The sequence below is a fragment of the Crotalus tigris genome, unplaced genomic scaffold (genome assembly GCF_016545835.1).
Source record: "Crotalus tigris isolate CLP2741 ecotype Arizona unplaced genomic scaffold, ASM1654583v1 scf7180000017633.3093840, whole genome shotgun sequence".
Classification (NCBI taxonomy): domain Eukaryota; kingdom Metazoa; phylum Chordata; class Lepidosauria; order Squamata; family Viperidae; genus Crotalus; species Crotalus tigris.
In genome coordinates this window covers 2,300,818-2,328,749 of record NW_024096527.1, presented here as the reverse complement: position 1 = coordinate 2,328,749, position 27,932 = coordinate 2,300,818, and the positions used below count along the sequence as shown (strand labels likewise).

The 27,932-nt window shown below is 43.9% G+C and overlaps 1 protein-coding gene across 2 annotated transcripts in view; it reads right to left on the bottom strand.

Moving 5' to 3' along the window:
• Positions 1-590: 590 nt before the first annotated feature.
• CILP2 (cartilage intermediate layer protein 2) overlaps positions 591-27,932 on the bottom strand; it is a 33,292-nt gene continuing 5,950 nt past the window's right edge. The window contains exons 2-9 of one of the 2 annotated variants that reach the window (XM_039334746.1): positions 25,970-26,071; positions 24,337-24,600; positions 21,295-21,486; positions 15,853-16,011; positions 13,448-13,762; positions 9,805-9,913; positions 5,838-5,995; positions 591-4,666 (exon numbers count right to left, since the gene is read on the bottom strand). In XM_039334746.1, coding sequence (XP_039190680.1) covers positions 2,292-4,666; positions 5,838-5,995; positions 9,805-9,913; positions 13,448-13,762; positions 15,853-16,011; positions 21,295-21,486; positions 24,337-24,600; positions 25,970-26,071 — 3,674 coding nt within the window. In that variant the 3' untranslated portion in view covers positions 591-2,291. Of the gene's footprint in view, positions 4,667-5,837; positions 5,996-9,804; positions 9,914-13,447; positions 13,763-15,852; positions 16,012-21,294; positions 21,487-21,948; positions 22,060-24,336; positions 24,601-25,969; positions 26,072-27,932 lie in introns of those variants that run through there. The other variant, XM_039334747.1, reaches the window with a different exon arrangement.

The following is a 27,932-nucleotide window of genomic DNA, read 5'->3' as shown; positions in this document are numbered from 1 at the left end:
AAAAGGTTGTGGACCTCTGGTCTAGGGGTCCAAAGATGGCTGGACGTATACAGGTAATCCTGGATGTACAACCACAATTGAGCCTAACCTTTCTGTTGCTAAGCGAGACAGTTGTTCAATTTTGTTCCATTTTACCACCTTTCTTACCATAGTTGTTAAGTGAATCATTGCAGTTGTTAGTGACATGGTTGTTAAGTGAATCTGACTTCCCCATTGACTTTGCTTGTCAGAAAGGTCACAAAAGGTGATCTCATGACCCCGGGACACAGCAACTGTCATAAATATGAGTCAGTTACCAAGTTTCTGAATTTTGATCATGTGACTATGGGGATGCTGCAATGGTCATAAGTGTGAAAAACAGTCATAAGTCACTTTTTCATATGCTGTTGTGACTTTGAACTGTCACCAAGCAGCTGTGTAAGTCGAGGACTATCTGTAACTCCAGTCACATGTCCTCCTTGATAACCTTTGATTTCCTCTTGAGAAAACCAGGGGGAAAAAAAATTAAACACAGGTCCACTAATGGTGGATAAAACAGAACCATATATTTTACAATGAATAACGTAGAGATCTAACATAGCTTCCTGGCTGCAGAGAAACAGGAACCTCTCATGAAGACAATGTTCAACATCCCATTATTGTAAAATATTCTTCTTCCTGTCTCCTGCCTTCAAATCCAAACATAGACCCAAATTTTGGGTTCCAAATCAGATGGTACAAAGATGAAATTTTATTAGCAACTCTCTCTTATTTTGTTTTATTAACATCTGAAGATACAACACAGCAGGAAGGGTATGTACTGTAGCATGTTTTTTCAATATTTTATTATACTTTCCCACATCCCCATCCATACTACCTATTATAGGTACACATTTATGTACTTGTTAATAAAATGTTACAAAACAAGCAATTTTGGTATTATGTGATGGAACATATTAAGATTCTTTTTTGTTTTTGTTCTGTTTTAGCTATGTGGTTAAACACCACACCTAAAAGATTCTTGCCATATAGCACATACATTGATTTTTTTCAGCATGAGGCTATCTGGAAAGTGCACAAAGAACCTCAAAGAACAGAAAAGTGGACAATTTCCAACACTTTTCTGTGTAGATCCTTTGTGCACTTTCCAAACATCCTTTGGCTAAGAAAAATCAGTGTATATGCTATATGACAAGAATCTTTTTTGTGTTGGGTGTTTACCCACACTACTAAACACAACAAAAAAAGAACCTTGGAAATTGCCCAACAATGCATGTGTTCTGGTATTCTTAGAAATTTTCTGAGAAATAGACATTTGAGTTTAATAATAGGGAAATGCCATGGTTTTTAAGTGAACCCATTGCAGTGTTTGTAGGATCCTGGAAGTAAATAACTGGTTTCCAGAAAAAGTTTTTGTAAATTATGGTCTTGTGAATGCTGCTAATGGCCATAAATGCCAGCCAGTTGCTAAGGGCCCAAAATGCGGTCACATGATTGTGGTGGGTGCCCTGGATGTTAGAATTTTGAGTCCGGGTCTTAAGTCCCTTTTTCAGGGTCCATCGTAACTTCAAGCAGTCACTAAGCAACCAGTCATAAGTCAAGGACTGCTTGTATAGTGTTTCACGGCCACTTTGTGTTGATGACGTGGGACTGACAGGAGGATTGTTAAACTGCAAAGGCCAGAGATGCTCCATGTGTGTTAAATCTCTTTATCTAGGGATGTCTATTGAGCAGTGATGCAAAGGAAGGCAAAGACGTGTGCCAGTAGTAGGGAAAAAAAATGAAAAGAGCTAGTCACGCATACTTCACTTCTGAATCAGGTTGTAACGAAATTGTAATCCCGGAAAAATGATGAGCAGAGCAGAAAAGAGAATGGATAAAGGAATGTTACATGAGAAACCATTTTCCTTAGGAAAAAAAAAAAAGAATACAAGAGCACAGAGGTCAGTCTGGATGGGGAGTGTGCAATTGAAACTCCACCCTTTTTACAATATGCATAAAGGGGCTTGGCTTTGATTGCACAGGGATGGGAGCCATCTTGACTTTGACCTCTTATGAATGCCCCTCTGGGTGTTATAATAGTAGTTTAGAAGTCTCAGGACATGGCATCTGGGACCTGGAAGGGAGATTTATCACACTGGATTATGGAGATTGCCAAAATGTACTTTATGGTGTGGTACATTTTAAGATGTATTCTGAAGGTCATGGAATAAAACCTGCTGCAGTCAGTCTCGCCCACTCGGATACCCATCCTGAGGAGCTGCCGAGGGCCATCTAGATCACAAAGATTAACAAATGTTTCTTCACGCTGCTCACTGTTGGATCGGAGAAGTACCCACCCTTCTTCGGCGGCTTGGACGGCGTTGTGTCCGTAATCCAGATGGGTAAGCCACCACTTGAGAAGGGCCCCGGCGTTGTTCATTGGCTCCCATCTCACGGCGCATCTCAGTCAGCGTCTGGGCTGGGGATTCAAGCAGGCGTTGGAAGAAGCTCTTTGTCCCGACTGGCTTTTCAAAACAGGTAAAAGCCAGAGCTGTGCCCTGATCGGACTTCATCTCACGCGAAAAGCCATCCGAGGTGCCAGCAAAGCAGCGCCCAATTGCAATCTCCTTGGCAAGATGTGGATTCTGGTCAGTCACGGTGTAGATGCCATAGTTGTGCCCCAAGGGATCTACTGGTGCCAACATGGTGAAAGCCATGGTGTCATTATTCTCCACTACAGGCGGGTGACGGCTTAGATATTCCCTCAAGTAGCTGTTGACCGCAGTACGGTGGCAACTCCCTTGTGGGATGATAGATACTACAGTCCTGTCCACCATTTCTTGGTCAAACAACATCCCGCTGCATTTGAATTCAACACAGGCTGCCGAGCTGTTATGTATGTCAACGTCCCGGATGCTGCGGGAATCCCTTAAGCCATACAGTTGTCCCCGAGTCCTTGGATGACTGCCACCCATATTTCGTGACCTCACCATGTACTCATGTGGCCCATTAATCTTCACTTTGATATAGCAGGCACGGAATTCTTGAGGGTTAGGCCACCAGGAGAGGTAGTCTCCCGTCCAAGTGGTCAGGTCAGTCTCTTTAAAAGGCACAACATTATATTCATACTTGTCCTCCTCCACTCGGTAAAATCGGAAGTGGTTGGCTGTGACGGGGGCCTGATCACAGTCCTTCAGATTTCGATAGGCGTAAATGGGCCCGTTGGTCTCATCAATATTGTTCTGGTTGGGTTTGGCAAGGTTGATCTTGAAAGCTGTCTTCTTTAGGGCAGGGTCCTCATGATCAGTTCTCTGGTAGCCAAGCTTGTTAAGATAAGGCTGCGAAACACCTATAGCACGAGGGTTGAGCTTTGGGCTTGAAGGAACAGCCTCCAATTCCTCTCCTCCCATGGTTGCTGTGACATAGGCTGTGTAGGCATCAGCCCTCTCGCTATCACAGAAAGCAGGCAAACATGCACCATTGGGACCTGTCACCACGCTATCAAATCGACCCCAGGCCCGAGGATTAGAAGGATAACCAGGTCTGGGCTCAAGATTGACGAGAGTCACAACAACTCCCTCCAGCTGCTCACTAGGGTAGAACTTTTCATTGATGTATGTTCTGACTTTGACAAAGCAGCGACGGCTTTCTGCAACATCCAGATTGAATAGGCGCCTTTCCCGGACTTCCAAGTTACCAATCAAGAAATTTCTCTCTTCCCTTTTCTTGCGTTTCCTCTTGGCCAGCTTGAGAGATGCTTCTTCCTCCCACAGACCGGTTATAGGATTGAGGGACCAGAGTTTCATTTTTTCTCTATGTTCCAGCATTTTGATGAGGTCAGTATCCATCTTTATCTCCACGCGCCCGATTTCTAAGCCCTCGCGTGTTTCTTCTTCCCAGAAATCCATCGAAAACATGCCATATGTTCTGAGAGGGAAGAGATCCCCATCGGCATTGATGAAATTCAGATCACTGGAGGCAGTGCTCACTGTACCAGTGTCACGTGGGTCCACAAAAGTAACACTTGCCTTGACGGTCCCATTGTAGACCTGCCCGTCAGATCTGAAGAAAGATCCAGGTGGGATGACTATCTCCCCAATAGGATTTTCTCCAGGTACTTCTCCCAATGGAATGGTATTAGACTCCGTTGATGCCAGGTAAATGGGCTTCTTCTTCCTCATCAATTTGACTTCCTGGTAAACAGCCCCACCACGTTGGTCAAGTGGGAAAACCTTGACGGCATCTACAAATTTCTGCATCCGATCCACAAACTTGACCACGAGTCTCTCTGTGTTGGGTGGCACCTCGATAGTGAACGTGCCCTTGTACCCAGTGAAGCCAATTTTCTCTGCACCCAGATAAATCTCACCAAAGCGGAGAGGTTCACCATTGTCGGCTGCTGATGCTTTGCCCCGAACCAGGACTTTGGGCCGAATACAGGTGGCACAACCACACTTTGCAACCACTTTAATGGGAAGGATGTATCCTGTGCAATGGACCTCTCTCACTTCCATGCGTTGTGTTCCACAACAATGCTGCATAGCGTCTTGGCACCGCAGGCCCTCTGAAGTGTTTCCAGCACAGGGGGTACTGGGGCAATGACCAACATTGTAAAAGTAAGAACCTGTTGCCTCTTGAAAACAATCATCAGGGAGTTTTATGAGGTGTTCTTCTGGCTGGGCAATACATGCTGGAACATCTGGACCTGAAACAAGAAAAAGAGGATGAGATTAGGTGTCCTGTAAAGATACAGATGTATTAGATTCATGACATTTAGCAGAACATATGAATAATAGGCAAAAGTGGGTTGCTGAGATAGCACAAGAGGTAGGTAGCAGAGAGACGTCTCAGTCCATCTTTTGTTCCTGAGAAGCTAATAGTGCACTGGTGGCGAACCTATGGCACACGTGCCAGAGGTGGCACTCAGAGCCCTCTCTGTGGGCACGTGTGCATGCCCCGGAGATGGCAAACATCCTTCTTTAAGCAGCCGCCCGCTAACTCACCAAGGTCCCACGTGGCCGGATGCATCCCAGCATGGCTGGTTTCCCTCCCCCCTGTTCCATCCCTCCTGGTCTCCTTTTCCCGGGCACGACGCACTGCATCGCCCCCTCAACTGTCGGCTGGCCATCCAACTCAGAGGTGGCTTTTCTGAACTGCTGGCAGTGGGCTAAGGAGCCCCAGAGTGTGCCAGTTGAGGGACCGGCAGGCTGTGGCTGCTGACAGACACCGTCGGCCCCCATGCGCTTGCTGGCCTCTGTGTGCAGGGGCTGATGATGTCAGGCAGCAGCCGCCCTGGCCCCTGCCTTGCCTCCCCTCACCCCACAAGACGAGCCTCCTGCCCACTGCCCCACCCACCAGAGACCCCCTGGATCTCCCCCAACCCTGCCTGGCCCCCATAGGTGTCCCTCCCACGAGCAACATCGAGGTGACCACGCTACCTTGGCCACACCCTCCCATTCTGCCATCACCACCACAGCCATGCCCACCCAGTGGGCCACGCCCACCTGGCACCCGGCAATAAATAAGTGGGTTCTGGGTTTCAGTTTGGGCACTCGGTCTCTAAAAGGTTCGCCATCACTATAATAGTGCATATAGATGGCCTCCAGCACTGAGAAAGATTTCAGTCTGAAAACTTAACGGGAATCCTGTAAAATTCAACACTGAAGTCAAAGGCACAAACACACAAAAATAGTTATGATCTTTCATAAGCTGCCCACAGTTGCAGTCGGGTGGGCAGCCTTAAGGAATCAAACAAATTATGATTCACACACCACAGTAGCTATGTTCACCCAATACTGAGCCAAGCTCAAACAAAACACATTATCCTAAACCAGATATTGCAAAAAGGTCCTGTCACAAAAAAAGCAGCTACTTACTTATTACTGTCAAATGGGCAGCAGAGGATTTGATTGAACTGTGGTCATTGCTGGCTTTGCAGTGGTATAAGCCAGCTTGGTGAGTTTTCAAATCATGTAACACTAAGCTTCCACTGTAATTGTACATTTTCCAGTTCAGGAGTGTTCCATTGTGATACCTAGAGAAGGGGATGGAGAGAGGCAGAAAGTGGGGAGGAATCCAACTTATATTTGAATTGGCAGCAATTACCTTCTTCTTTGGTCAGTTCCATATACCTTCAAAAGCCATTTTGCATTAAACCATAGTTATTCTCACTGTTTTGTGCATGATGCGTTGAGATTTTAGGATGAGGCAAATAAATATAAGGATTGCCACAATCAAGCTGAGCTCTTACTTAAGCAAAATTTTCTTTATTTTTTAGAGAAAGTGGTAAATTGGAATACAAAATGAATTTATTAGATTAAGGTTAAAATACAGTATGTATTTTATATACAGTATATAGTCTTAATAGACTTTTGCAAATTAGGGCTGAATTATAAGTTTTTATAATTTGATTTTTTTATTATAAGGGATGAAATGGGAAGAAGAGACCTTTTCCTTATTGAAATATTAGAGAAGGTTTTAAGTTTATACTTGTCATCCATTCCTGTCAGTCTTTTTTTTTTATGTTTTCCTCCACCCCCGGGTGTGCGCATGCTCCATCGTGCCTCATCCTTCTGCTCCGTCTGCCTACAACCAGTAGGGATGCCTATCAGCTTGCTCTTAGACTCACCCCCTCCCGGGGGTGGAGGGAAACTGAAAAAAAAGACTGACAGGAATGGATGACGAAAGGCAGGAACAGCGTGCAGACCAACGGGCTGGAAAGGAAGGGAGCCCTGATGGTAAACCTTTTGGAACACTGGGTCTGAATGCGCAGCCTAGAATGAGTAGGAGGGAGCGGTTAGAGAGCACACCGGCAGCAACGTTGCTGGGAGGGAGGAGATTGACAAGGATGAGAGAGAGGAAAAGTGTGGAATTGGAGTGCAAAAAAGAGAAGGCGGGGCAACCAAGGCAATTACAGTTAATCAGGAAGGATGGCCCTCTCACATGGGCAATGAGCAAGCAGTTAGACCAGCAAGGTGTATAAAAAGAATCTTCCCCACCCCCTGAGCCTCACTCTGAGGACGCTGGCAGGGGACCAGCGAAAGCTAAGTTGCTTCTTTTAATATTGTAAATAGTTGTTTTTATTGTTTTTAAATATCTTTTTAGCAATAAACAACTGGTTTATACCTCTCCCGGAGATCGAAGTTTGTGCTATTGAACAAATATGCCAGGGATTCGCATTTTTGCAGCTATCAAGGACATATATATCCTTAATATCATTAAAAATGTGAATCCTGGGCATATCAAAAATATAAGAAAAACGAATACCAGGATAAAAATAAACAGGACCGTTTAATATAAACAAGCCTGTGAGTAAAAAAGTTACTTACTGAGCTTTCATCAGCCAAACTACTGATGTCATCAGAGTTAGAATGCTAGGTGATTAGGGAGCTTGCCTATATGCAGCTGCCTGTCTCTGCGCCCAGCTCCTCGAGCATCATCGGCCCTTTAGCTATGTTACTCTGCAATGTGTTAAATTGATTCTCATCCGGCAGCCTGTTGGTGGATCTGATGATTGTAGCTCCCTCTCCCTGATCCCGCAAAGAACAACTATTCAGATGTTCCTGCTTCGTACTCCCCCCCTCCTTTTTAGTCTCTTCTTCCAAGCCATCCGTCGTCTCCTCCCATAGCAGCTCTGGCCGCCTCACCTGCAGCCTTATCACGCCAGTCCTGCCAGTTGCTATCTCGTTGTGGTGTCATTTGCACTTCTTTTTCTTCACTTTGTAATTTTTTCTTAATTTGTATTAGTCTTTTATCTTTGTATTGGTAAACTCTAAAAAAAAAAAAGCTCAGCTCCTACTGACTATATCAGTGGTTCTCAACCTTTTTAATGTCGCGACCCCCAACTGGTCGTAAGTCGAGGACTACTCAACTGGTGCAGCACCGTTTGCAGAATGGGACTTTTGGCGGGCTCAGCAGGGCAGAGACAGCCTGGACAATTCCTATTGGCTTTTGAAAGCCAATAGAATTAGACTCTATTCAAGAGAGTCTATTCTATTGGCTTTCAAAAGCCAATAGAATAAAAGGGAGTAGCACAGCTAAGGAAAAGGGGGAAAAATGGCGGACTGGGTTGTTTGGCGACCCCCGTGAAATGTTCGTTCGACCCCAAATGGGGTCCCGACCCACAGGTTGAGAACCACTGGACTATATGAATGCGTATATTCTTGGCAGCAAAAGCTGCTTGTGTCGTTTACTGCTCTCCACTTTTCATTTCCCAAACCCAAGACAGTCCTTGGATTGTGGTGTTCTCCCAACTAAAAAAGTGTATCTAGACAAAGCCTCATTTCCAACCATCATCCTCACCTTTAGCTCACCCGGCCATTGGTTTTGAAATTTCTTTAAAAGAGTCTTTTGTTCGATTTAGAAAGCTTGATGAAGTAGCGGTGTGGCAGTAGGGCAGAAAGGGAACAGAGCCAAAGAACCAGGTTTCTCTCTTTTGTTATCCTGGCTTCAAAATTGCTTTTACCTCAGTTCAACCTATAATTTGAAATGTTCTGCAATCTTCTTTGTATGTGTGTGTGTGTGTGTGTGTGTGTGTGTGCGTGCCTGTATCCACAAGCACATAAAGAGTTCCTTTATTTTTTACAAGGGATATTTTGGTGACATTTTCAGAAATGCTCTGATCCACGTTCTCCAATTGTATAATCTCAACTTTTTATAGGCTTGTTTTTCAAAGAAGTATATATGGAATAGTTTAATGTATTTGGCTTCATAAAACCTAGCTGGGCTTTGGGGAAAAGAAAGGCGGTTCTTACTAGCAGCCTTTACTGGACTCAAAAGTGGTTGAGGCCAGCGATAGCAAATGTAATGATTGATCAGGGTGTCCCAAGTTTCCACAAATGTCATCTGGCATCTACTGCAGTGTTTCCCAAACTTGACAATTTTAAGGCATGTGGACTTCAACTCCCAGAATTCCACAGCCAGCAATGCTGGCTGTGGAATTCTGGGAGTTGAAGTCCACATGCCTTAAAATTGTCAAGTTTGGGAAACACTGATCTACTGAAAAGTTGTTTTAGAACAGGGGTGTCAAACTGCCGGCCCGCGGGCCATTTTCATCATACGGAGGCTGCACCCACCCCAGATCCGGCAATGTAAAAAAAGTTATGACATATCGCAACACATCACATGACGCAGCGAGTTTGACACCCGTGTTTTAGAGGATTTCAGGTGAATGACAGGTGTCAGGATAGACTGACATTATTTTCTAATAGTTCTTTTGGGGGTTTGTGTTTTAATTGACCCAATCTTACTTTGTTTGCTTGTTTTTTAATCCGATGCTGTCAAATGTCTAAAAGTCTCAATTAAGAATGGCAAGTTTAAATTTGAAAGAGAAATAAATTTGAATTTAGATTTTTCCCAAGAAATGTTAAATCTGCTAATCTTCCTCAGCCTGAAATATGCGCTGCAAAAAAACAGTTGATCACTAGACGGCAGCAAAAAGATGCAGAAAACTCTAACTTCCCTTCCACCTGTTATGGATGCAGTTTTTCCTGTTTGTACCTGCAGCTCCAGCCTCAGTCTTCTCATCTGCAAAATGGTGCATAGCCCTGATTTACCATACAGAGATGTCTGTTGAGATTATTGCTGGATAATACACAGCAAGTTCATGTTTAAAAACTAGAGCAAGTTATGCAAGTTCCAAGGTTGTGATTACAACTTCCTCCCACAAAGAGAGGACTCTAAAGCAAAAATGATAGTAGCAAGAGAAAGAGGTTGAGGACACCCCCCCCCTTTTTTTTGTTCCCTCCATCACTTCAGTTTTTCATTTGAAGAGAATGAGTCAGAGACAAGTTCTAGTGTGAGTTTTTCTCTGCTCTCCTGAATGCCACCTTCAGCATGACTCACCAGTAATATTTTTGGGGTCCAGGGGTGCCTTGGGCACTGCAGCAGAACCTCACTTTTTCTCCAACCATCCTTGCTTTTGATTCAGGACTGGTCACCATGTAAAGTTGTTCTGCCATGGATTGAAGGGAAGGGAAAGGAAGAAGAAAGACAGAAGGGAAGAAACAAGGGAAGGGAAGAGAAGAGAAGAAGGGAAGGGAAGGGAAAGGAAAAGAAGAAGGAAGACAGAAGGGAAGGGAAGAAGAAAGACAAGGGAAGGAAAAAGGGAAGAAGGAAGACAGAAAGGAAGGGAAGGGACAAACAAAAACATTAATCTTATTGTTAGATTATTGTTTTAATTTCGTACGCCGCCCTGAGTCCCTTGGGATTGGGCGGCATATAAATAAAATTAAATAAATAAATCTGATAAAAGTAAATTTGTTTCACCAAAACAAGGCAACTTATGGATGATGAGTTTTCCCTTTGCCTTCCTTCAGCGTTTTATGGATTTGCTATGCCTCCAAATTGGCTAGCCGACTTCCAATTTATCTGGGACATTTTCTAACATTAATTCCAGAATTGAACCACGTGTAATTTGTCAGTTTTCATGACTTTCAAGCGTTACACAACAAAGTTTACATTTAGCAGATGCTGTCATGGGCGTATACTGTTTCACAAGGTTGGGGATTGTTATTTTTCTGGCCAAGTACAAACGCAGCCAGTTTTGGGGCTGCCTTGCCAGCCAATCTATTGAAAAAAATAATGGGTTAATTCAGTGGCCAGGTTCAATGGCTTTGACCCAGAGTTCAGTTGAAATGCCCAACTCTGCCCAACTCTGAACATCACCTCTGCTGCCCTCAGTGCCAGTCCCAGGGTTGCCTCTATAGCCTCTACTCCAGTTTTCTGCCAGTTTGTGGTGCCTTGATTTCTTGTACACAGATAATACTAGTGATTAAAGTGCTGGCCTAGGAACCAAGAGACCATGAGTTCTAGTCCTGCCTTAGACATGAAAAACCAACTGAATGACTTTGGGCCAGTCACTCTCAGCCCAGCCCAACTCACAGAGTTGTTGTTATGGAGAAAATAGGAGGAGAAAGGAGTATTAGGTATGTTTGCTGCCTTGAATGATTTATCAATCATAATAAAGATAAGATGAAAAAAGTCAAATAAATAATCATTAATTAGACCCTTGTCTAACCATTAACTAGACCAGGGGTAGGCAACCTTGGCTCTTTTATGACTCGTGGACTTCAACTCCCAGAATTCCTGAGCCAGCATGGCTCAGCTTGGAAACCTCTCCCTTTCCCCTCAGCTTGGCTGGCTCAGGAATTCTGGGAGTTGAAGTCCACGAGTCCTAAAATAGCCAAGGTTGCCTACCCTTGAACTAGACCAGTGGTTCTCAACCTTTTTAATGCCGCGACCCCCAACCGGTCGTAAGTCGAGGACTACTCAACTGGTCGTAAGTCGAGGACTACTCAACTGGTGCAGCACCGTTTGCAGAATGGGACTTTTGGCGGGCTCAGCAGGGCAGAGACAGCCTGGGCAATTCTTATTGGCTTTTGAAAGCCAATAGAATTAGACTCTATTCAAGAGAGTCTATTCTATTGGCTTTCAAAAGCCAATGGAATAAAAGGGAGTAGCACAGCTAAGGAAAAGGGGGAAAAAATGGTGGACTGTGTTGTTTGGCGACCCCCGTGAAATGGTCGTTCGACCCCAAATGGGGTCCCAACCCACAGGTTGAGAACCACTGAACTAGACAAAGAGTTTAGCTCTTCATCAAAAACTGGAACCAGCTAATCTATAGGATGGGTGGGAGCTGCACAGTAAAGCAAACTTCCCATATTTTATTGGGGGGGCCTTCCTTACCCTGCAGATCGGGTACATAAAGTCCTTGACTTATGACTACAATTGAGCCCCAAATTTCCATTGCTAAGCAAGATAGTTGCTACATGAATTTTGCCCCATTTTATGACCTTTCTTGCCACAGTTGTTAAGTGAATCACTGCAGTTGTTAAGTAAGTAACATGGTTGTTAACTGAATCTGGCTCCCCCATTGACTTTGCTAGTCAGAAAGTCACAAAAGTGATCAAATGACCCTGGGACATTGCAATCGTCATAAATGTGAGACAGTTGCCAAGTGTCTAAATTTTGATCATGAGACCAGGGGTATGCTGCAACTGTCATAAGCGTGAAAAACAGTCATAAGTCACTTTTTTCATATGCTTTGTGACTTTGAACGGAACTGTTGCAAGTAGAGGATTACCTATATAGGCCTGTCCAGCAAAGCAAGAAAACCAAATTACTGCATGCTCCTACCATGCCTGGCAGCCTGACTGGCTGTCCTGATTTAAAAATGACAGCTGATAGCAAATGGGTGGGAGTTGGGGATGTCTTATAAAGTGTTTTTATCTCACAGCCCTCCCCTCCCACCTGTGGCCTGGTGGCTTGTTTAGGTATAGCCCAGGTGTAGGCAACCTTGGCTCTTTTATGACTCGTGGATTTCAACTCCCAGAATTCCTGAGCCAGCATGGCTCAGCATGGAAACCTCTCTCTTTCCCCTCAACATGGCTGGCTCAGGAATTCTGGGAATTGAGGTCCACGAGTCATAAAAGAGCCAAGGTTGCTTACCCCTGGTATAGCCCTTTGAAAAGACAACTAAATCATTCAGAACAAGCCATCCATCAGTTGTCCGGTGACCTGTTTTGAGAAAGGATGCATCACTTGATGGCCCATCAAGTCCCATCTCAAAACAAGCTACTAGGCAGCTGAGGGCAGCTTATCTTGCCATGAAGTTCCTCTCCTCATCCACTGGCTGTCTGGAGCTGAAGGTACAAAGCACCCAGTGACTGTGTTGAAGAAAGGAAAGAGAGGACCCCGGAGGAAGGGATGCACACAGCCCCATTCCAAGGTGACCGATGTATTCCAAAGCATCTGAAGGCAGAACAAGAAGCAATGAATGGAAACTAATCAAGGAGAGAACCTAGAACTAAGGAGAAATTTTCTAACTGTTAGAACAATCCATCAGTGGAACAACTTGCCTCCAGAAGTTGTGGGTGCTCTAACACTGGAGGTTTTTAAGAAGGGACTGGACAACCATTTGTCTGAAATGGTGTAGGGTCATCTGCTTGAGTCGGGGGTTGGACTAGAAGACCTCCAAGTTGCCTTCCAGCTCTGTTATTTCTGTTATTCCATGACATGTTTGTTCTGCTGTCTTTAATTTTCCTGAATATACTCCTTTAATTTTCCTGAATATACTCCTTAATGAGTTAAGCCTATCTCCATCATGGGCTAAGGATAAGATGAAGGCAATGACATGGGTAGAAGGCCGAAAAAAAGAGGTCTCCAGGCATCTTCATACTGGGGTTAAAACACAAGTTGGAAGATCCTGTGCACGTTCCAAGAATACCACATTGCGAAAAAGGGATGTCTTTTTGCTTGATCGGGAGCCTCAATCCATCAATTTTATCAGCTTCCCAGGAGCCTGTCATTCTCTACCCATTGGGCTTTAATGTTGGCAGCTTTTAAGATTGGCAGCCACATTAAATACCACCCAAGACTCACTATTCCTGCAGATAAAACCGCTCTTGGTGCTTTCTGGAGAATTCTTCCCTGCAAACTGAGATCTCTCCCTATTTCCCACCCCAGCCTGGCTCCACATTGCACTTACCCAGTCTCTGGAGTATGATCTCCACCAAAGAGGTCCCAGAGCCATTGACGACAGTTGAGGCACTACCTGGTGCAAAGCGCTCAAGCTTAGCACTGACGTTGATGCTATTGCCAGCACAGATGCCACGGATGGTGAACTGGCCCCAACGATTGCTTTGGGCCAAGGGGTCTAAAGGCTGGTCTGCGAGAGATATCTGGGCATTGGCAAGGGGCATCCCATCGGCCCTCCGTACATTGCCCAAGAGTGTGTGGTTGGGACAAATGCAGCCAGTACAGTCTTTGTTGGGGATGCCAATGGCGCAGCTGAGCTGGCAAGCTAAGAAGAGAGAACCAAGAGGGTGCATTAAGAGTCAGGGCTTGTTAGAGAAGGGGAGGAGCAAATGGGGACTTATAAGGAATTGAGGTCTGGTAGCTTTTTATGAGAGATGCAGCAATCTCAAGAAAAGGGCTTCCAAGAAGCATGGATGATGTTTCAAAATTAGGGAATGTCGAGGCACTTTTCTTCAACCAAGGCCGAAAGCTGCACCTGATTGCCTAAATTATATTCTTCCTATTTTCTTCTCCCTTTCAGGGAGAATTTCTTCTCTTCCAGAGGAAAGATAGCTTATCTCAGTGGTTCTCAACCTGTGGGTCGGGACCCCATTTGGGGTCGAACAACCATTTCACGGGGCTCGCCAAACAGCGCAATCCACCATTCCCCCCCCCTTTTCCTTAGCTGTGCTACTCCCTTTTATTCTATTGACTTTTGAAAGCCAATAGAATAGATGCTCTTGAATAGAGTTTAATTCTATTGGCTTTCAAAAGCCAATAGGAATTGTCCAGGGTGTCTCTGCCCTGCTGAGCCCGCCAAAAATCCCATTCTGCAAACGGTGCTGCGCCAGTTGAGTAGTCCTCAACTTACGACCGGTTGAGTAGTCCTCGACTTACGACCGGTTGGGGGTCGCGGCATTAAAAGGGTTGAGAACTACTGGCTTATCTCTTCCTAAACTGCTTTTCTTTGTGTACAGGCTGCATTTCCCTGCAAGGTGCAAATCAGCTCAGCTCTGCAATCATGATTAGCTAATTAGCACCCCGGCTTACCTTGTGCTTGCTGTCTGAAATTGCCATGGCCCTCTTTTGTATCCTAAGTAATCAGGAGCACTTAAGCTTGCTGGCATCAAGGCAAGCCTTTCAATGTGTATTCCCCGATGTATGCTTGTAATCTCTTCTTTTGCAGTGAGCATAAAAACAAACATTGATTCCCCCTTGCTAATTATCCCGGAACCGAAGTGAGAATTCCGAAAGATGGGGGAGTGGGGAAAAGGCCTATAAGATTGGCCCCCTTTCCCCAGCTTGCTTGTGAATTGACTTCTGAAACGTGAACCTTCCCTGCTGTTAGGACTCCTCTGGCTAATTGGGCTGGTATCCTCCTGACATTGTAAGTATTTAGGACAGTGATGGCAAACCTTTTAGAGACCGAGTGCCCAAACTGCAACCCAAAACCCAGTTATGCATCATCGGGTGCCGGGTGGGTGTGTCCCATTGGGTGGGTGTGGCCCATTAGCTGGGCGTGGCTGCAGTGATAACAGCAGACTGGGTGGGACTAAAAAGTTCAATTAATTCCAACTTTGCAAGATCTTTTTTTTCCTGCGAGAATTTGAAATTGACTGATTGATTGAACCTTTTTTTTTTGTACACAGCGGCGGAGGCTAAAGCGAAAAGGTTTAATAAAACCCAGCTGAAGGCCTAGGACTGGGGTGACGGCGCACGTGCCCACAGAGAGGGCTCTGAGTGCCACTTCTGGCACCCATGTCATAGGTTCGCCACCACTGATTTTGGAGCAATTTCTTAATAAATCTTTTCTAAGATTTATTAAAGCAGTGGTTCTCAACCTTTTTAATGCCGCAACCCTAACCGGTCATAAGTCGAGGACTGCTCAATTGGTCGTAAGTCGAGGACTACTCAACTGGTGCAGCACCATTTGCAAAATGGGACTTTTGGCGGGCTCAGCAGGGCAGAGACAGCCTGGACAATTCCTACTGGCTTTTGAAAGCCAATAGAATTAGACTCTATTCAAGAGAGTCTATTCTATTAGCTTTCAAAAGCCAATAGAATAAAAGGGAGTAGCACAGCTAAGGAAAAGGGGGAAAAAATGGTGGACTGCGTTGTTTGGCGACCCCCGTGAAATGGTCGTTTGACCCCAAATGGGGTCCCGACCCACAGGTTGAGAACCACTGTATTAAAATCTTGGTGTCTCTCCTTCTTTGATGTTCATCCTGCAAATTCTAAATCAAATGTTTGACATGCAGATTAACAGAAACTTTGCCTTTTAGAATTTGTGGTGAGGACAGTGGGGGCCAGAGAAATATGCATACGAGTCACATAACCTTTGAATAAAGCTTAAATACATTCAGAGAGGTTCATTACCTGGACAAGGTATGTTGGAGCATATCTGTACCTCCTGGGGACGCCCCACACAATGTGAGTGCTTAGTTTTTTGACAGCTTCTACGACGCACTTGCTTCCCGCCACTGCCGCATGTTTTTGAGCAAGGACTCCAGGCTCCCCATTGGCTCCATTTGAGTTCTGAGGGCGAGAGAAGCCACTGTTGTTAACAATCAATTGTGCATTTGCCTTCATGGAACAACCTGTCCAAAGTTTTCTGAAATTGACACATGTGACATCAGCCCTACACGTTTTTATTTGGACTGAGTCCTCTGGAAATCAATAGCTTTGGTGCTCTTTGAGCTGGGTTGTTTTGTTACAGAGGTTTCATTACCCAACTAGGTAACATCATCAGTGGTAGCAGTGATGATGTTACCTAGTTGGGTAATGAAACCTCTTCAAGAAACAACTCAACTCAGATAGCACCAAGGACCCCACAGTTCAACCATGTGCTACAAATGTCTCTTCTGTTGACAATCAACAGCTTGTGTGCCTGTGGAGACATGCATATGATTGTGCTGCAAAATCTGTGATCAAGAAAAACTTGGTGGTCACCTCTGTCTCCTTTTATTTAGAAGTCCCATGAAAGAGTTTTAGTTGAGGTGTGTACATATAATAACTTGCCACTTTTGTGTATACATGTACTTCTCTAAACAAAACAGAGATCCATGGGTACCCATCACTAAAAAAAACTCTTTACTATAATTTTTGTGAATGCATATTATATTGATGTTCTTCAGATTTTAGTCCCAACTTCAAGGAAGGATGTGAAGATTACTTTGGAAGGTCAGATCTCTTGGCACAAGAAACATTTTGCCTCTTAAAGCACGAATATTAAAGTGGCTTTGGGCACCCTGCCCTGTCTTGCGTTGCAAAGCTCTTTTGGAACCGTTGACAACGATCCCGTTTTTCTTTTCCTTCCTCTCCAGCCTCTACTTCCAAGCCACAAACACTTCAGGTTTCTTTTTTCCTTATGAATTTATTCTATGATTTGTGCAAAAAAAAAAAAAATTCCATGTGTGTGAAACCAAGTAAAACTTCAATGTCTCTCCCAACAAATTTTGGAACAGCAATTCTTGTTCCTGAGAAGGTAAGCAAAAAAATACAAGCAGTCGGCTTGTTTCTCCAATCCAAAACCCCAGACTCATATTTTAAACAGAGAAAATGCTGAGTTTTTTCCTAAGAGAATGTCTGCCTACCATGTTATTAAACGCCACTGGAGAGTTGTACCACCTTTTCAATCAATCAGAATAGAGCTGGAAGGATCCTTGGAGGTCTTCTAGTCCAACTCCCTGCTCAAGCAGGAGACCCTATATCATTTCAGACAGGTGGCTGTCCAGTTTTTTCTTAAAAATCTCCAGTGATGAAGCACCTACACCTTCTGAAGGCAAGCTGTTCCACTGGTTAATTGTCCTCACTCATTAATTCCAGATTGCTTCTCTCCTTGATCAGTTTCCAACCATTGTTTCTTGTCCTGGTGCTTTGGAGAATAGGTTGACCCCCTCTTCTTTGTGGCAGCCCCTCAAATACTGGAATACTGCTATCATGTCTCCTCCTCCTCCTCCTCCTTCTTCTGCCATATCCGTTATCGGATGTTGGCGATCATGTTGGTGATCTTATTTTTATCAGCAGCCGCATGAAAAAGTGCTGCTGAGTTTTGTCCAGGCCAGTCCCTTAGATTTTGAAGCCATGATGTTCTTCTTCTGCCTGGACCTCATTTGCCTTCAGTCTTTCCCTGGAGGATTAAATGGAGTATGCCATATTTTTCTGTGTGTTGCATCACATGTCTGGAAAAAAAAAATTCTTTTCTCTGGACTGGCCATACCCAATTCCTTCAACTGTTCTTCATATGTATCCAGGCTCTCAATCATCTTAGTTGCTTTTCTTTGCACTTTTCCAAAAGTTTTTATTTATATAATTTTTTATTTATATATTTATTTATTTGTCCCTATATATACACATACATACACACATACATTGGACAGATAAATTGGAATGGCAAAGGAGAGGACCATTTAGCACCAACTTTTGGGTAGAGAAGAAGCAGGCGGTACAAAATCATAATGAGGAATGAACGTTCAACTTTTTTTTTTCTTCTACCCTCCCAACTCCATTTCCTTTTGAGTTGGATCTTTTCTAGTATAAGTCTAAAAGCAAGAGATACCTTAATCGTGGTTTTTGCATGCCACTCTGGGAGGTTTTTTTTAAGGCTGAAGAGCAAGACTATAATGTGGTAGCAAAAATGACAGACTGTGGGAAAAGAGGAAGGACTGAATTTGTGAGTCTACAAAACACAGCACATAAGAATAATGTAAGATACATTACGTGTAAAAGAAACCCATTTAAAATAAGTATAGGAAGAGGAAACACATGTGTCTTCAGGAAAATAAATAGTAATACATTTTGGCAAAACGATACTTCTTTATTCATTAGATTGATATCCCATCTTAGCTCCAGGAACTGCAGGGATAAATAATATTCCTTCTAATTTTTACCTTTATTTTAATCCAATGATGTAGATTGCTTACAGAGAGAGTGACTGGCCTCAAATCAACTAGTTTAGGATCTAGTTTAGTAGCTTCTTTTCTGCTCAACAAATTTTATTAAAAAACACATGCTGTATAACTACTTCTTCATTTTGGCTACCAAAGACTAACACAGCTCTCTTTCTGCAATGTTGTTGTTGTTGTTAGTTGCAAAGTTGTGTCTGACCCATTGCGACCCCATGGACAACGTTCCTCCAGGCCTTCCTGTCCTTTACCATCTTCTGGAGTCCATTTAAGCTCATACCTACTGCTTCAGTGACTCCATCCAGCCATTTCCTTCTCTGTCGTCCCCTTCTTCTGTTGCCCTCAATCTTTCCCAGCATTAGGCTCTTCTCCAGTGAGTCCTTCCTTCTCATTAGGTGGCCAAAGTACTTGAGTTTCAACTTCAGGATCTGGCCTTCTAAAGAGCAGTTGGGGTTGATCTCCTCTAGGACTGACCGGTTTGATCACCTTGCAGTTCAGGGGATCCGCAGGAGTCTTCTCCAGCACCATAGTTCAAAGGCCTCAATTCTTTGGCGCTCAGCCTTTCTTATGGTCCAACTTTCACAGCCAATTTTGTTGTGTTCCAAATGCAATTCCATACTGGTTGCATTACACAAATGCAGGTAGTTCTTGACTTATAATAATGCATTTAGTGACTGTTCAAAGTTACAACAGCACTAAAAAAAGGGAGTTATAACCGTTTTTCACATGACCGTTGCAGCATCCCTATGGTCACATGATCAAAATTCAGAAGCTTGGCAACTGATTCATATTTATGATGGTTGCAGTGTCCCTGGGTCATTTGACTACCTTTTGCAACCTTCTGACAAGCAAAGTCAATGGGGAAGCCAGATTCACTTAACAACTGCGTTACTAAGTTAATAGCTGCAATCATTCACTTAACAACGGTGGCAAGAAAGGTCGTAAATGGGGCCAAACTTACTTAAGAACTGTCTCACTGAGCAACAGAAATGTTGGGCTCAATTGTGGTCATAAGTTGAGGGCTACCTGTATAGCAGGATTTTGGCCAGTCACTCTTAGCCCAACCCACCTCACAGGGTGTTGTGGGGGAACAAGAAGGAGGAAGTAGGTATGTTTGCTGCCTTGAGCAAATTAAAGTTGATAAACTAATAAAGGTGGGATAAAAAATCTAATAAAATAAATACAATGGCAGGATTAAACCGATTGACCCAGAGATTCAGAAGGAAGAAAGACTGAGTAGCAAATCATAAGAGGGCAGCAATCGGAAAAACTTTATTTGATCCATTTTTTTATTGTTAGTGGCACATGCTCTTCTCACTTGGAACCCCTAGTTGGGCATCAAGGTCAAGTGCCATCCCTGGAATTCCCATCACCAACCTCAAGAAAACACACTATGCCTGGCTGATATTTTGGATCATTTTTTGACAAAGAATTTAGTTGATAGATGTGTGTGTACTTAGGGTCAAATTCACTCTTTGCCCCATCAGAACAAGGGATCGAGTGTCAGATCTTCTGGACAAAAATGTTTAATGCTTGCCCAAAAATGTACTTGGCAGAAAATCTTGGCAGGGATGATGTTAATTAAAAAGGAATTGCTTTGCCCATAAAAACAGGAGCTCTCTGGCCCTTTGGAGACCACAAGGGCATTGCTAACATTCCTTGCAGGTGATGTCGTGACCCCAGGCATGGGCATGGTAAAGCTATGTTCACTACCCAGGCAAGTAGAGAGTTCCCCTGTCTTGAAAAATGTCACTGGTTTCACAGAGAAAAATATCTAGATGGCATTTCGGACCTTGAGAGCCAGTTTGGTGTAACAGTTAAGGCAGTGGTTCTCAACCTTTTTAATGCCGTGACCCCCAACCGGTCGCAAGTCGAGGACTACCCAACCGGTCATAAGTCGAGGACTACCCAACCGGTCGTAAGTCGAGGACTTTCCCTGCCCGGCAGCGCCATGCATGCGTGGTGCCGCCCCCTGCGCTGGCCGAGGCATAGCTTGCAAGCGGCAGAGACGGCGCAGGCCGACCACCAGCTGGGCCACTAGCTGGCCCAGCCCAAGGGAGGTAAGGCACCCGCCGGGCCCCAAGCGCACCAGCAACCCTCCCTGCGCCCGCTGGCCTCCCACCTCCCACCCCTGGCCCTCTTTTACATTTTTAGTAGTTGCTCAGCAGGGAGGGGTGGAAACTTCCAGACAGCTCGCCTTTGCTGCAGAAAACTTGCAGCACCGTTTGCAGAATGGGACCTTTGGCGGGCTCAGCAGGGCAGAGACAGCCTGGACAATTCCTATTGGCTTTTGAAAGCCAATAGAATTAGACTCTATTCAATAGAGTCTATTCTATTGGCTTTCAAAAGCCAATAGAATAAAAGGGAGTAGCACAGCTAAGGAAAAGGGGAAAAAATGGCGGACTGCGTTGTTTGGCGACCCCCGTGAAATGGTCGTTCGACCCCAAATGGGGTCCCGATCCACAGGTTGAGAACCGCTGAGTTAAGATATCGGGCTAGAAACCTGGAGACTGTGAATTCTAGTCCTGCCCTAGGCCCAAAGCCAGCTGGGTGACCTTGGGCCAGCTTTAGCAACGAGACAATGGCAAATTACTTCCAAAATCTAGTCAAGAAAACTGCGGGGACTTGTCCAGGCAGTCGCTAAACTGACCTGAAGGTACCAAAAAAGTATTAGAATTCAGAGATAGGATGTGGGTGGGAAAATGGGGTGAAATAAAAATGAGGAGTGGGAAGAGTGTTTAATAAAATATTCCTACATTTTGGTAATAAGAGAGACTATGCAAACTTTGTCTGAATTCCTTGTCAAAAATGATTCAAAATATCTTAACTGTCACCAGATCTTCATGTCCACCCCCCCCCCACACACACACCGACTCCAATATGAAATTAAAATAGATTGAGGGCTAAAATGAACCTTGGCAGGGTTCAGATCTGCAGGACCGACGTTCCATGGATTTCCCAGGGCATTTTGACAGCTGTCCCGGCACTGGTGCAGACTTCTTCAGGCAGGTCCGGTGTCTGGTTTGGATGCCGCTGAGGCCACATGCTGTTTGGGAACAGGCACTCCAGGGAGACCAACTTGACCATCCTGGCTTCTGCACAGGATCTGCACAGGCAGAACAAATTCAGGGGAAAAGAAACTCAGAAAGTGAATTGTGTCTAAAACTGTGATGTTTTGGGCAGTAAACTCTTTACAAGTGATGACCAAGGCTTTTCTTCTTAGACTATGTTATGTTTCTTTGGGTACAAATAAAATACTAAAAGGTATTCACCCATATTTCTTTGTTTACTTTGGGGGGAAAGGGTAACTACCATTAGAAGGAAGGTAGACTTGGCTGTCATCATGGATCCAAGAAAAAGTGGGATGTTGGTAGGTAATGGAACGATCATCTATGGAGATTCATCCAGGTCATGGTTGTCCCAGGCAGAGTTGAAGAAGCTTCTTGGATGAGAAGCGAAACATTTTCAAAGAAAAACAAGAAAGTCTTGAAAAAGCACCTTTGGGACAATCATGACCTGGATGACTGAGAATCTCCATAGACATTTAGCCATGCACTTTGAGACGAACCTTCTTTGAATGGTGTAGAAGTATGAACGGATTTCCAAAAATTGCAGATTACAGGAACCATTTGCACTTCAGTTTGAGATGCAGACAACATCCTCAACACCTGTGCCTGTGTTCAAGGGATACAGGGCAGAAAACATCCTGCAGGAAGCACAGCTCCATACACGCAGTCCTTTCGCAGTATCAAGGGAGCTCCACACCCATTTGCACTACTCAGGTGACTCAGGACACAGTCAAACCTCCAAATGGTCCCAACGACTCTCTAAAAGAATGCAAATGACCAGCAGTCTGCAAGGAATATAAATCCTTCCATTCCCCATCATCTAGTCAGAGCTGAAGAAGCTTCTTGGATGAGAAGCGAAACGTCTTCAAAGAAAAACAAAGTCCAGTTGCCTTTTGAAAAAACACCTTTGGGATAATGGAATGATCAAAAACTGCTTTTAAAAATGTCTGTACTTCCAGATCTTCCCCTAGTCGCCAGAATTTGGGGAACTAATAACACGACTAATTAAATGGCTCCCATCAGTTGCCTTGTCAATATCTTTGGCTGCTCAAGACGACCTAGATTTTTCATACTACTCTTCATGAAAGATAATTAAACTTCATCCCCAAAATTTTGGGGATCTCCAGACTGTCTAGGGGCAGAGCTCACCAGGAGAGAATGCTGTAGGGTCCAGCCTACTCAAAGAAACTTATGCCATTTAGTCTGAGTGTAAGGATTTGCATTGGACCCTCAACCTAGCTAGAGAATTCTGGGAGTTGAAGTCCACACATCTTAAAGTTGATAGGTTTGAAAAACACTGCTCTAGTCCAGGGGTGTCAAATTGCCAACCCGTGGGCTGGATGCATCTTGCCGAAACTGTGCCCCCCCCCCCAGCTCCAGCAATGGGGAAAAAGTGATATGTCGCAACACGTCACGTGATGTGGCGAATTTGACACCCCTACTCTAGTCTAAGGGCTTCAACTGACTGTGTATACCAGTAATTAGAATGTTAGATGATGAACAAGGAAATTAATATTCAGTTTTCTACTCAGCCGTTCACTTCCTGCCTCAGTTTATACAAGCTACTTACTACAGTAGTGGCAATAGTACCAAACTGTTAAATTTCAACAGGCTTGTTTGTTTTTTTGTGGCCAACCACATTGCATGTATCCCTACATTGGATTAGTTTGTGATTCAGCATATCGTGAACCCAGAAACAGAGTTAACTTAACAAACACGTCAGATGGATTGTATAAATGGGACCCCCTAGGTTCATGATTACTTCAATAGATTTGGCATAATAAATGGAAACATTTGGATAAAATCTGAGCATTTTCAATAACAGCTGAGTTGCATCTTTGCTTCTACTTAAATGCAAGAGAAGGGAACTTCATTGTGGACACAGATGGAAGGCTCTCTTAGTTATAGGTCTTCCTCTTTTCTTCTCACAACAACCTTGCAATGTAGAATGGGGATGAATAACTGTCCCAATGTGGCCTTTTGAGCACCTGAGAAATATAAGTCAGAGCAGGGATGCAAGATAAAAACATACAAAACTGATGGCAGAAAAAGACCTACGGGTCCATCCAGTCTTCCTTTGAGGGTATTTAATTTTTTTTTTCTTAATTGTCAGATGATGGATATGCGTTTATCCGAAGCATATTTAAACATATTTAATCAGTCACTACTGATGACTGACCCAATATCTCTGCTGGTAGTTGGTTCCAAGCTTCCTGTGAAGTAATACTTTCTAATGTTACTTTTGAACTTCCCTCCTGTCAGTTATGCCCCCATGTTCTTGATTTTTACTTAATATTGAAAATACTGCCTTCTAGAACTTTATTCCCATCCTTAATATATTTAAAGGTCTCAATCATATCACCCTTTCCCTTCTATCATCCAGGCTGTACAGATTCAGAGGCCCAAAGTCCAGATTGGTAAAGGAAATGAACACTTTGGTTTGGCATTTAGCACTGGAGTTGCCGTGACCATAAAAATCAGACAGAATGACAGAAAGGACCTAACCCCTTGCTCCAGCAGGAGATCCTTAATAACAGAATAACAGAGTAAGATTTGGAAGGGACCGTGGAGGTCTTCTAGTCCAACCCCCTGCTCCAGCAGGAGATCCTTAATAATAAAATAACAGAATAAGATTTGGAAGGGACCTTGGAGATCATCTAGTCCAACCCTCTGCTTAAGCAGGAAACCCTGTAACATTTCAGACAAACGGCTGTCCAATCTCGTCTTAAAAACTTCCAGTGTTGGAGCACCCACAACCATTTCCTATACTAACTTCCTACACCGTTTAAGACAAATGGTTTTCCAGTAAGAAGAAACTTCCAGGGTTGGAGCACCCACAACTTCTGGAGGCAAGTTGTTCCATTGATAAATTGTTATTTCACACTTACCCACAGGGCAGAGGAATCGGACATGATAGTTGGAGCAACTCCTATTGCTGGGCTGCTCTTTGTTGAGGCAGTGGAAGCCTTCTTGGGGGCTGAAGCGCACGACTTCCCCCACTTCCTTGGGCAGCTCCCACTTAGTGGTGCGGGCTTGGATAGAGAAGGGCCGGGCACAGATGCGCTCGGGGTAGTAGAATCGGATGGCCTCCAGCGTCTCAAAATCTCCTTCACCTCCAGGGTGGTCCACATTGAACCAAGAGGTCCATTCCCCTGCAAGTAGAAGTGGAGGAAAAAAGATGCCCATGACTTTTTGTGGTGTGTGGAGGGCTGCTACTCTACAACAGGGCTTTCCACCCCAGGCTATTCAGAAGGTGGCCCATTTCACAGAAAGCAATAGCTTGTGGGTTCAGAGAGAACCCCAAGCATTATTTCAAGAAGTGAGGTTTTCCTGGCATCCCCATTTATTAGGACAAGGGACCAAAACAAGGGAGAGAAAAAAAAATTCATAATATGCACTGAGAAGGGCAGAAGAGGTAGTTTGCAAATAGGCTTTCTCCACTTCATTTCTGTTTCACATTTATATGGTGCCCAACTCCCCACAAGTCGGGATGTCTCACAACAAAAATAAAATATAATAATAAAGAATGATGGAAAAAGAAATCCGTTGTCATGTCAATTGTATAAGCTAAGGACACTTGTGGTTCAGGTGTATATTATGCAAACAGAGCAATTGTTAGCCCAGATTCTTACTATACAGGTAGTCCTCGACTTACAATCATTTGTTTAGTGACCGTTCAAAGTTATAACACCACCGAAAAAAGTGAGTTATGATTGTTTTTCACACTTAGCCATTATAGCATCCCCGTGATTAGATGATCAACGTTCAGACACTTGGCAACTGGTTCATATTTATGACTGTTGTAGTGTCCAGTGGTCATGTGATCGCCTTTTGCGGCTGTTTGATAACCAAAGTCAGTGGGGAAGCCAGATTCAGTAACAACCATGTTGGTAACTTAACAACTGGAGTAATTCATTTAACAACCATGATAAGAAGGATCATAAAAAGGGGCAAAACTCACTTACCAATTGTCTTGCTTAGCAACAGAAATTTTGGGTTCAGTTGAGACTGTAAATTGAGGGCTACCTGTAATGAATGTTTTCCTAATACTAAAAAGCTTTTGTTGAAAATAAAACTTCATCTTTTCATGATTTCAAAGCCATATTTTATAAGAGGAGAAGGACAGTTGTAAAAAAAAAAAAAAAATCCAGAAAGCTCTTAATTCCATTTTTGGAATTATCTATGTTCTTTTCTAGTCTAAGCCTGATTAAGAAGAAATCAAAGCAGAATTAAGAAGAAATAAACAAAAGACAGAAGTCAATAGAAAGGAATGCTGGGGATGAAATCTAGCTTGCAACATCAGGAGTGTCCACCAGGGAGGTCAAAAAAGTCAAGATGGTGGCCACAACTGCAATCAAAACCTTGTCCTTTTTTATATATACAACATCATTAAAAAGGGGTGGGGCTGTGCTTGTCCAGTCATAGCCACCATATTGACTCTTTGTCATCGTGGGCAGCCCTGTGTATCCTTATTTCTTCAAATCATGAATTAGCCTTCATATTTTTAAAAAGATGACCCACCAACTGTTTTTTCATCAAGACGTGTCCTGGCTTTTATCCTTTTCTTTTGTTTATGCAATTGTTTTGTCTTGGCTGCCTCCGAGTCATTTTTCATCTGCGGATCTGTAAAGAAAACCACAAGTTCAAATAAAAAATAATATTTTTATACCTTGTGGTTAAGCTGTGACTTATTGAATAATATATACCTCACTGGGTCTAGAAAATATCCTAGGCCAACACCAATCAACTATATTCTGACAGTGTTTATCTATTCAGCTGCTAAACTATCCAGTCCTGGTTGGAAATCCAATTGCATTATTTATTAAATAGCTTTACAGTTTTTGATTGGCAGATAGATGAGTGGAGATGAAATTAAAAGGGAGTTCTCTGAAGGGCTCCTTATTTGCCCCCAGGATAACAACCAAAGCTGCTTATAGGACTACAAATGTCTGTCGGTCTGTCTGTCTGTCTGTATGTTTGTATTTATAAAATTTATTGGCCGACTATCTTACCATGGGGTAACTCTTGGTGGCTTACAGTCATAAAAATATGTTTATAGATATACATTTAAAACAAATTGCCCCCCCCCTTTAGCAGACTGTCTGGTCCATCAGTGGAGTCATGGGAACTCTTGATTTATTAAACCAGGATGCCCTTCTTGCTACCAAACAGAGCACTCAAGGGATCAATTGGGTAAATTGAAGGCCATAAAACTCAGCCGTTTAAGATTCATTATATCAAAGCACTGCCATTAAAAATAATAACAGTGCCCACTGGCTAGACTGATGGAATTTCATCAGCTATATTGAGGAAGGTGCTGGACAAGAAGCAGAGAAACTCAGATGCCAGTCCCCTCTCAGCCATGGAAGTTCATTGGCTGACTTTGGGCTAGTCCCTCCCTCTCAGTCCAAGAGTCAGTCAGATGTAGCAGTGAAAGTGCTGGGTTAGAAGCAGATGCTAATCTCCCCTCAGCTGTGACAGCTCATTGGCTGATTTTGGCCCAGTCCCTCCCTCTCTGCTCAGGAGCCATTAGATGTAGTGGGGAAGATCCTGCACTAGAAGCAGGGAGACCCAGGTACTAATCCTCGCTTAGCCATGGAAGCTCATTGGCTGAATTAGGGCCAGTCCTTCTCCCCCAGCGCAATTTACTCTACAACAGTGGTTCTCAACCTTTTTAATGCCGCGACTCCCAACCGGTCGTAAGTCGAGGACTACTCAACTGGTCGTAAGTCGAGAACTACTCAACCGGTCGTAAGTCGAGGACTACTCAACTGGTGCAGCACCATTTGCAGAATGGGACTTTTGGCGGGCTCAGCAGGGCAGAGACAGCCTGGACAATTCCTCTCTATTCAAGAGAGTCTATTCTATTGGCTTTCAAAAGCCAATAGAATAAAAGGGAGTAGCACAGCTAAGGAAAAGGGGGGGGAAATGGCAGACTGCGTTGTTTGACGACCCCCGTGAAATGGTCGTATGACTCCAACTGGGGTCCCGACCCACAGGTTGAGAACCACTGCTCTACAAGGTTGTTGTGGAGAGGGAGTGCTATGTACTTTGCTGATAAAGGCAGGGTGTAGTTCTAATAAATAAGCTCAGTCTGATTCGTCTAATAAATAAGAAAAAAAATGTCCTGAAGTCTGCTTAAAGAATGCCCAATGGCGTCCAGAAGCTATTGGGCATTGACATACAGTTTGTTTTCCTTCTTCCTGCACCTGGCAAATCAGGCATTGCTACTGCACAGGCTATGCGCCGGCTACTCTCCTTCTCAGCAAGATGCTCTATTTACCCCAGCATCCTATTTCCAACCACAGTCAGCAAAGAGGCTACTGAAAAACCCATTCGCCTGGAATTTGGGCATCTTTTCTGCCATGCTTGTTTTGTAGTACCATATAAACTGGAAGAAAACTATTATGGCTTATGTAGTTATAGCTAAGACTTCTCTACCCTTGTCCCCTTCAATACTGTTGGACTACAATTCCCATCAACT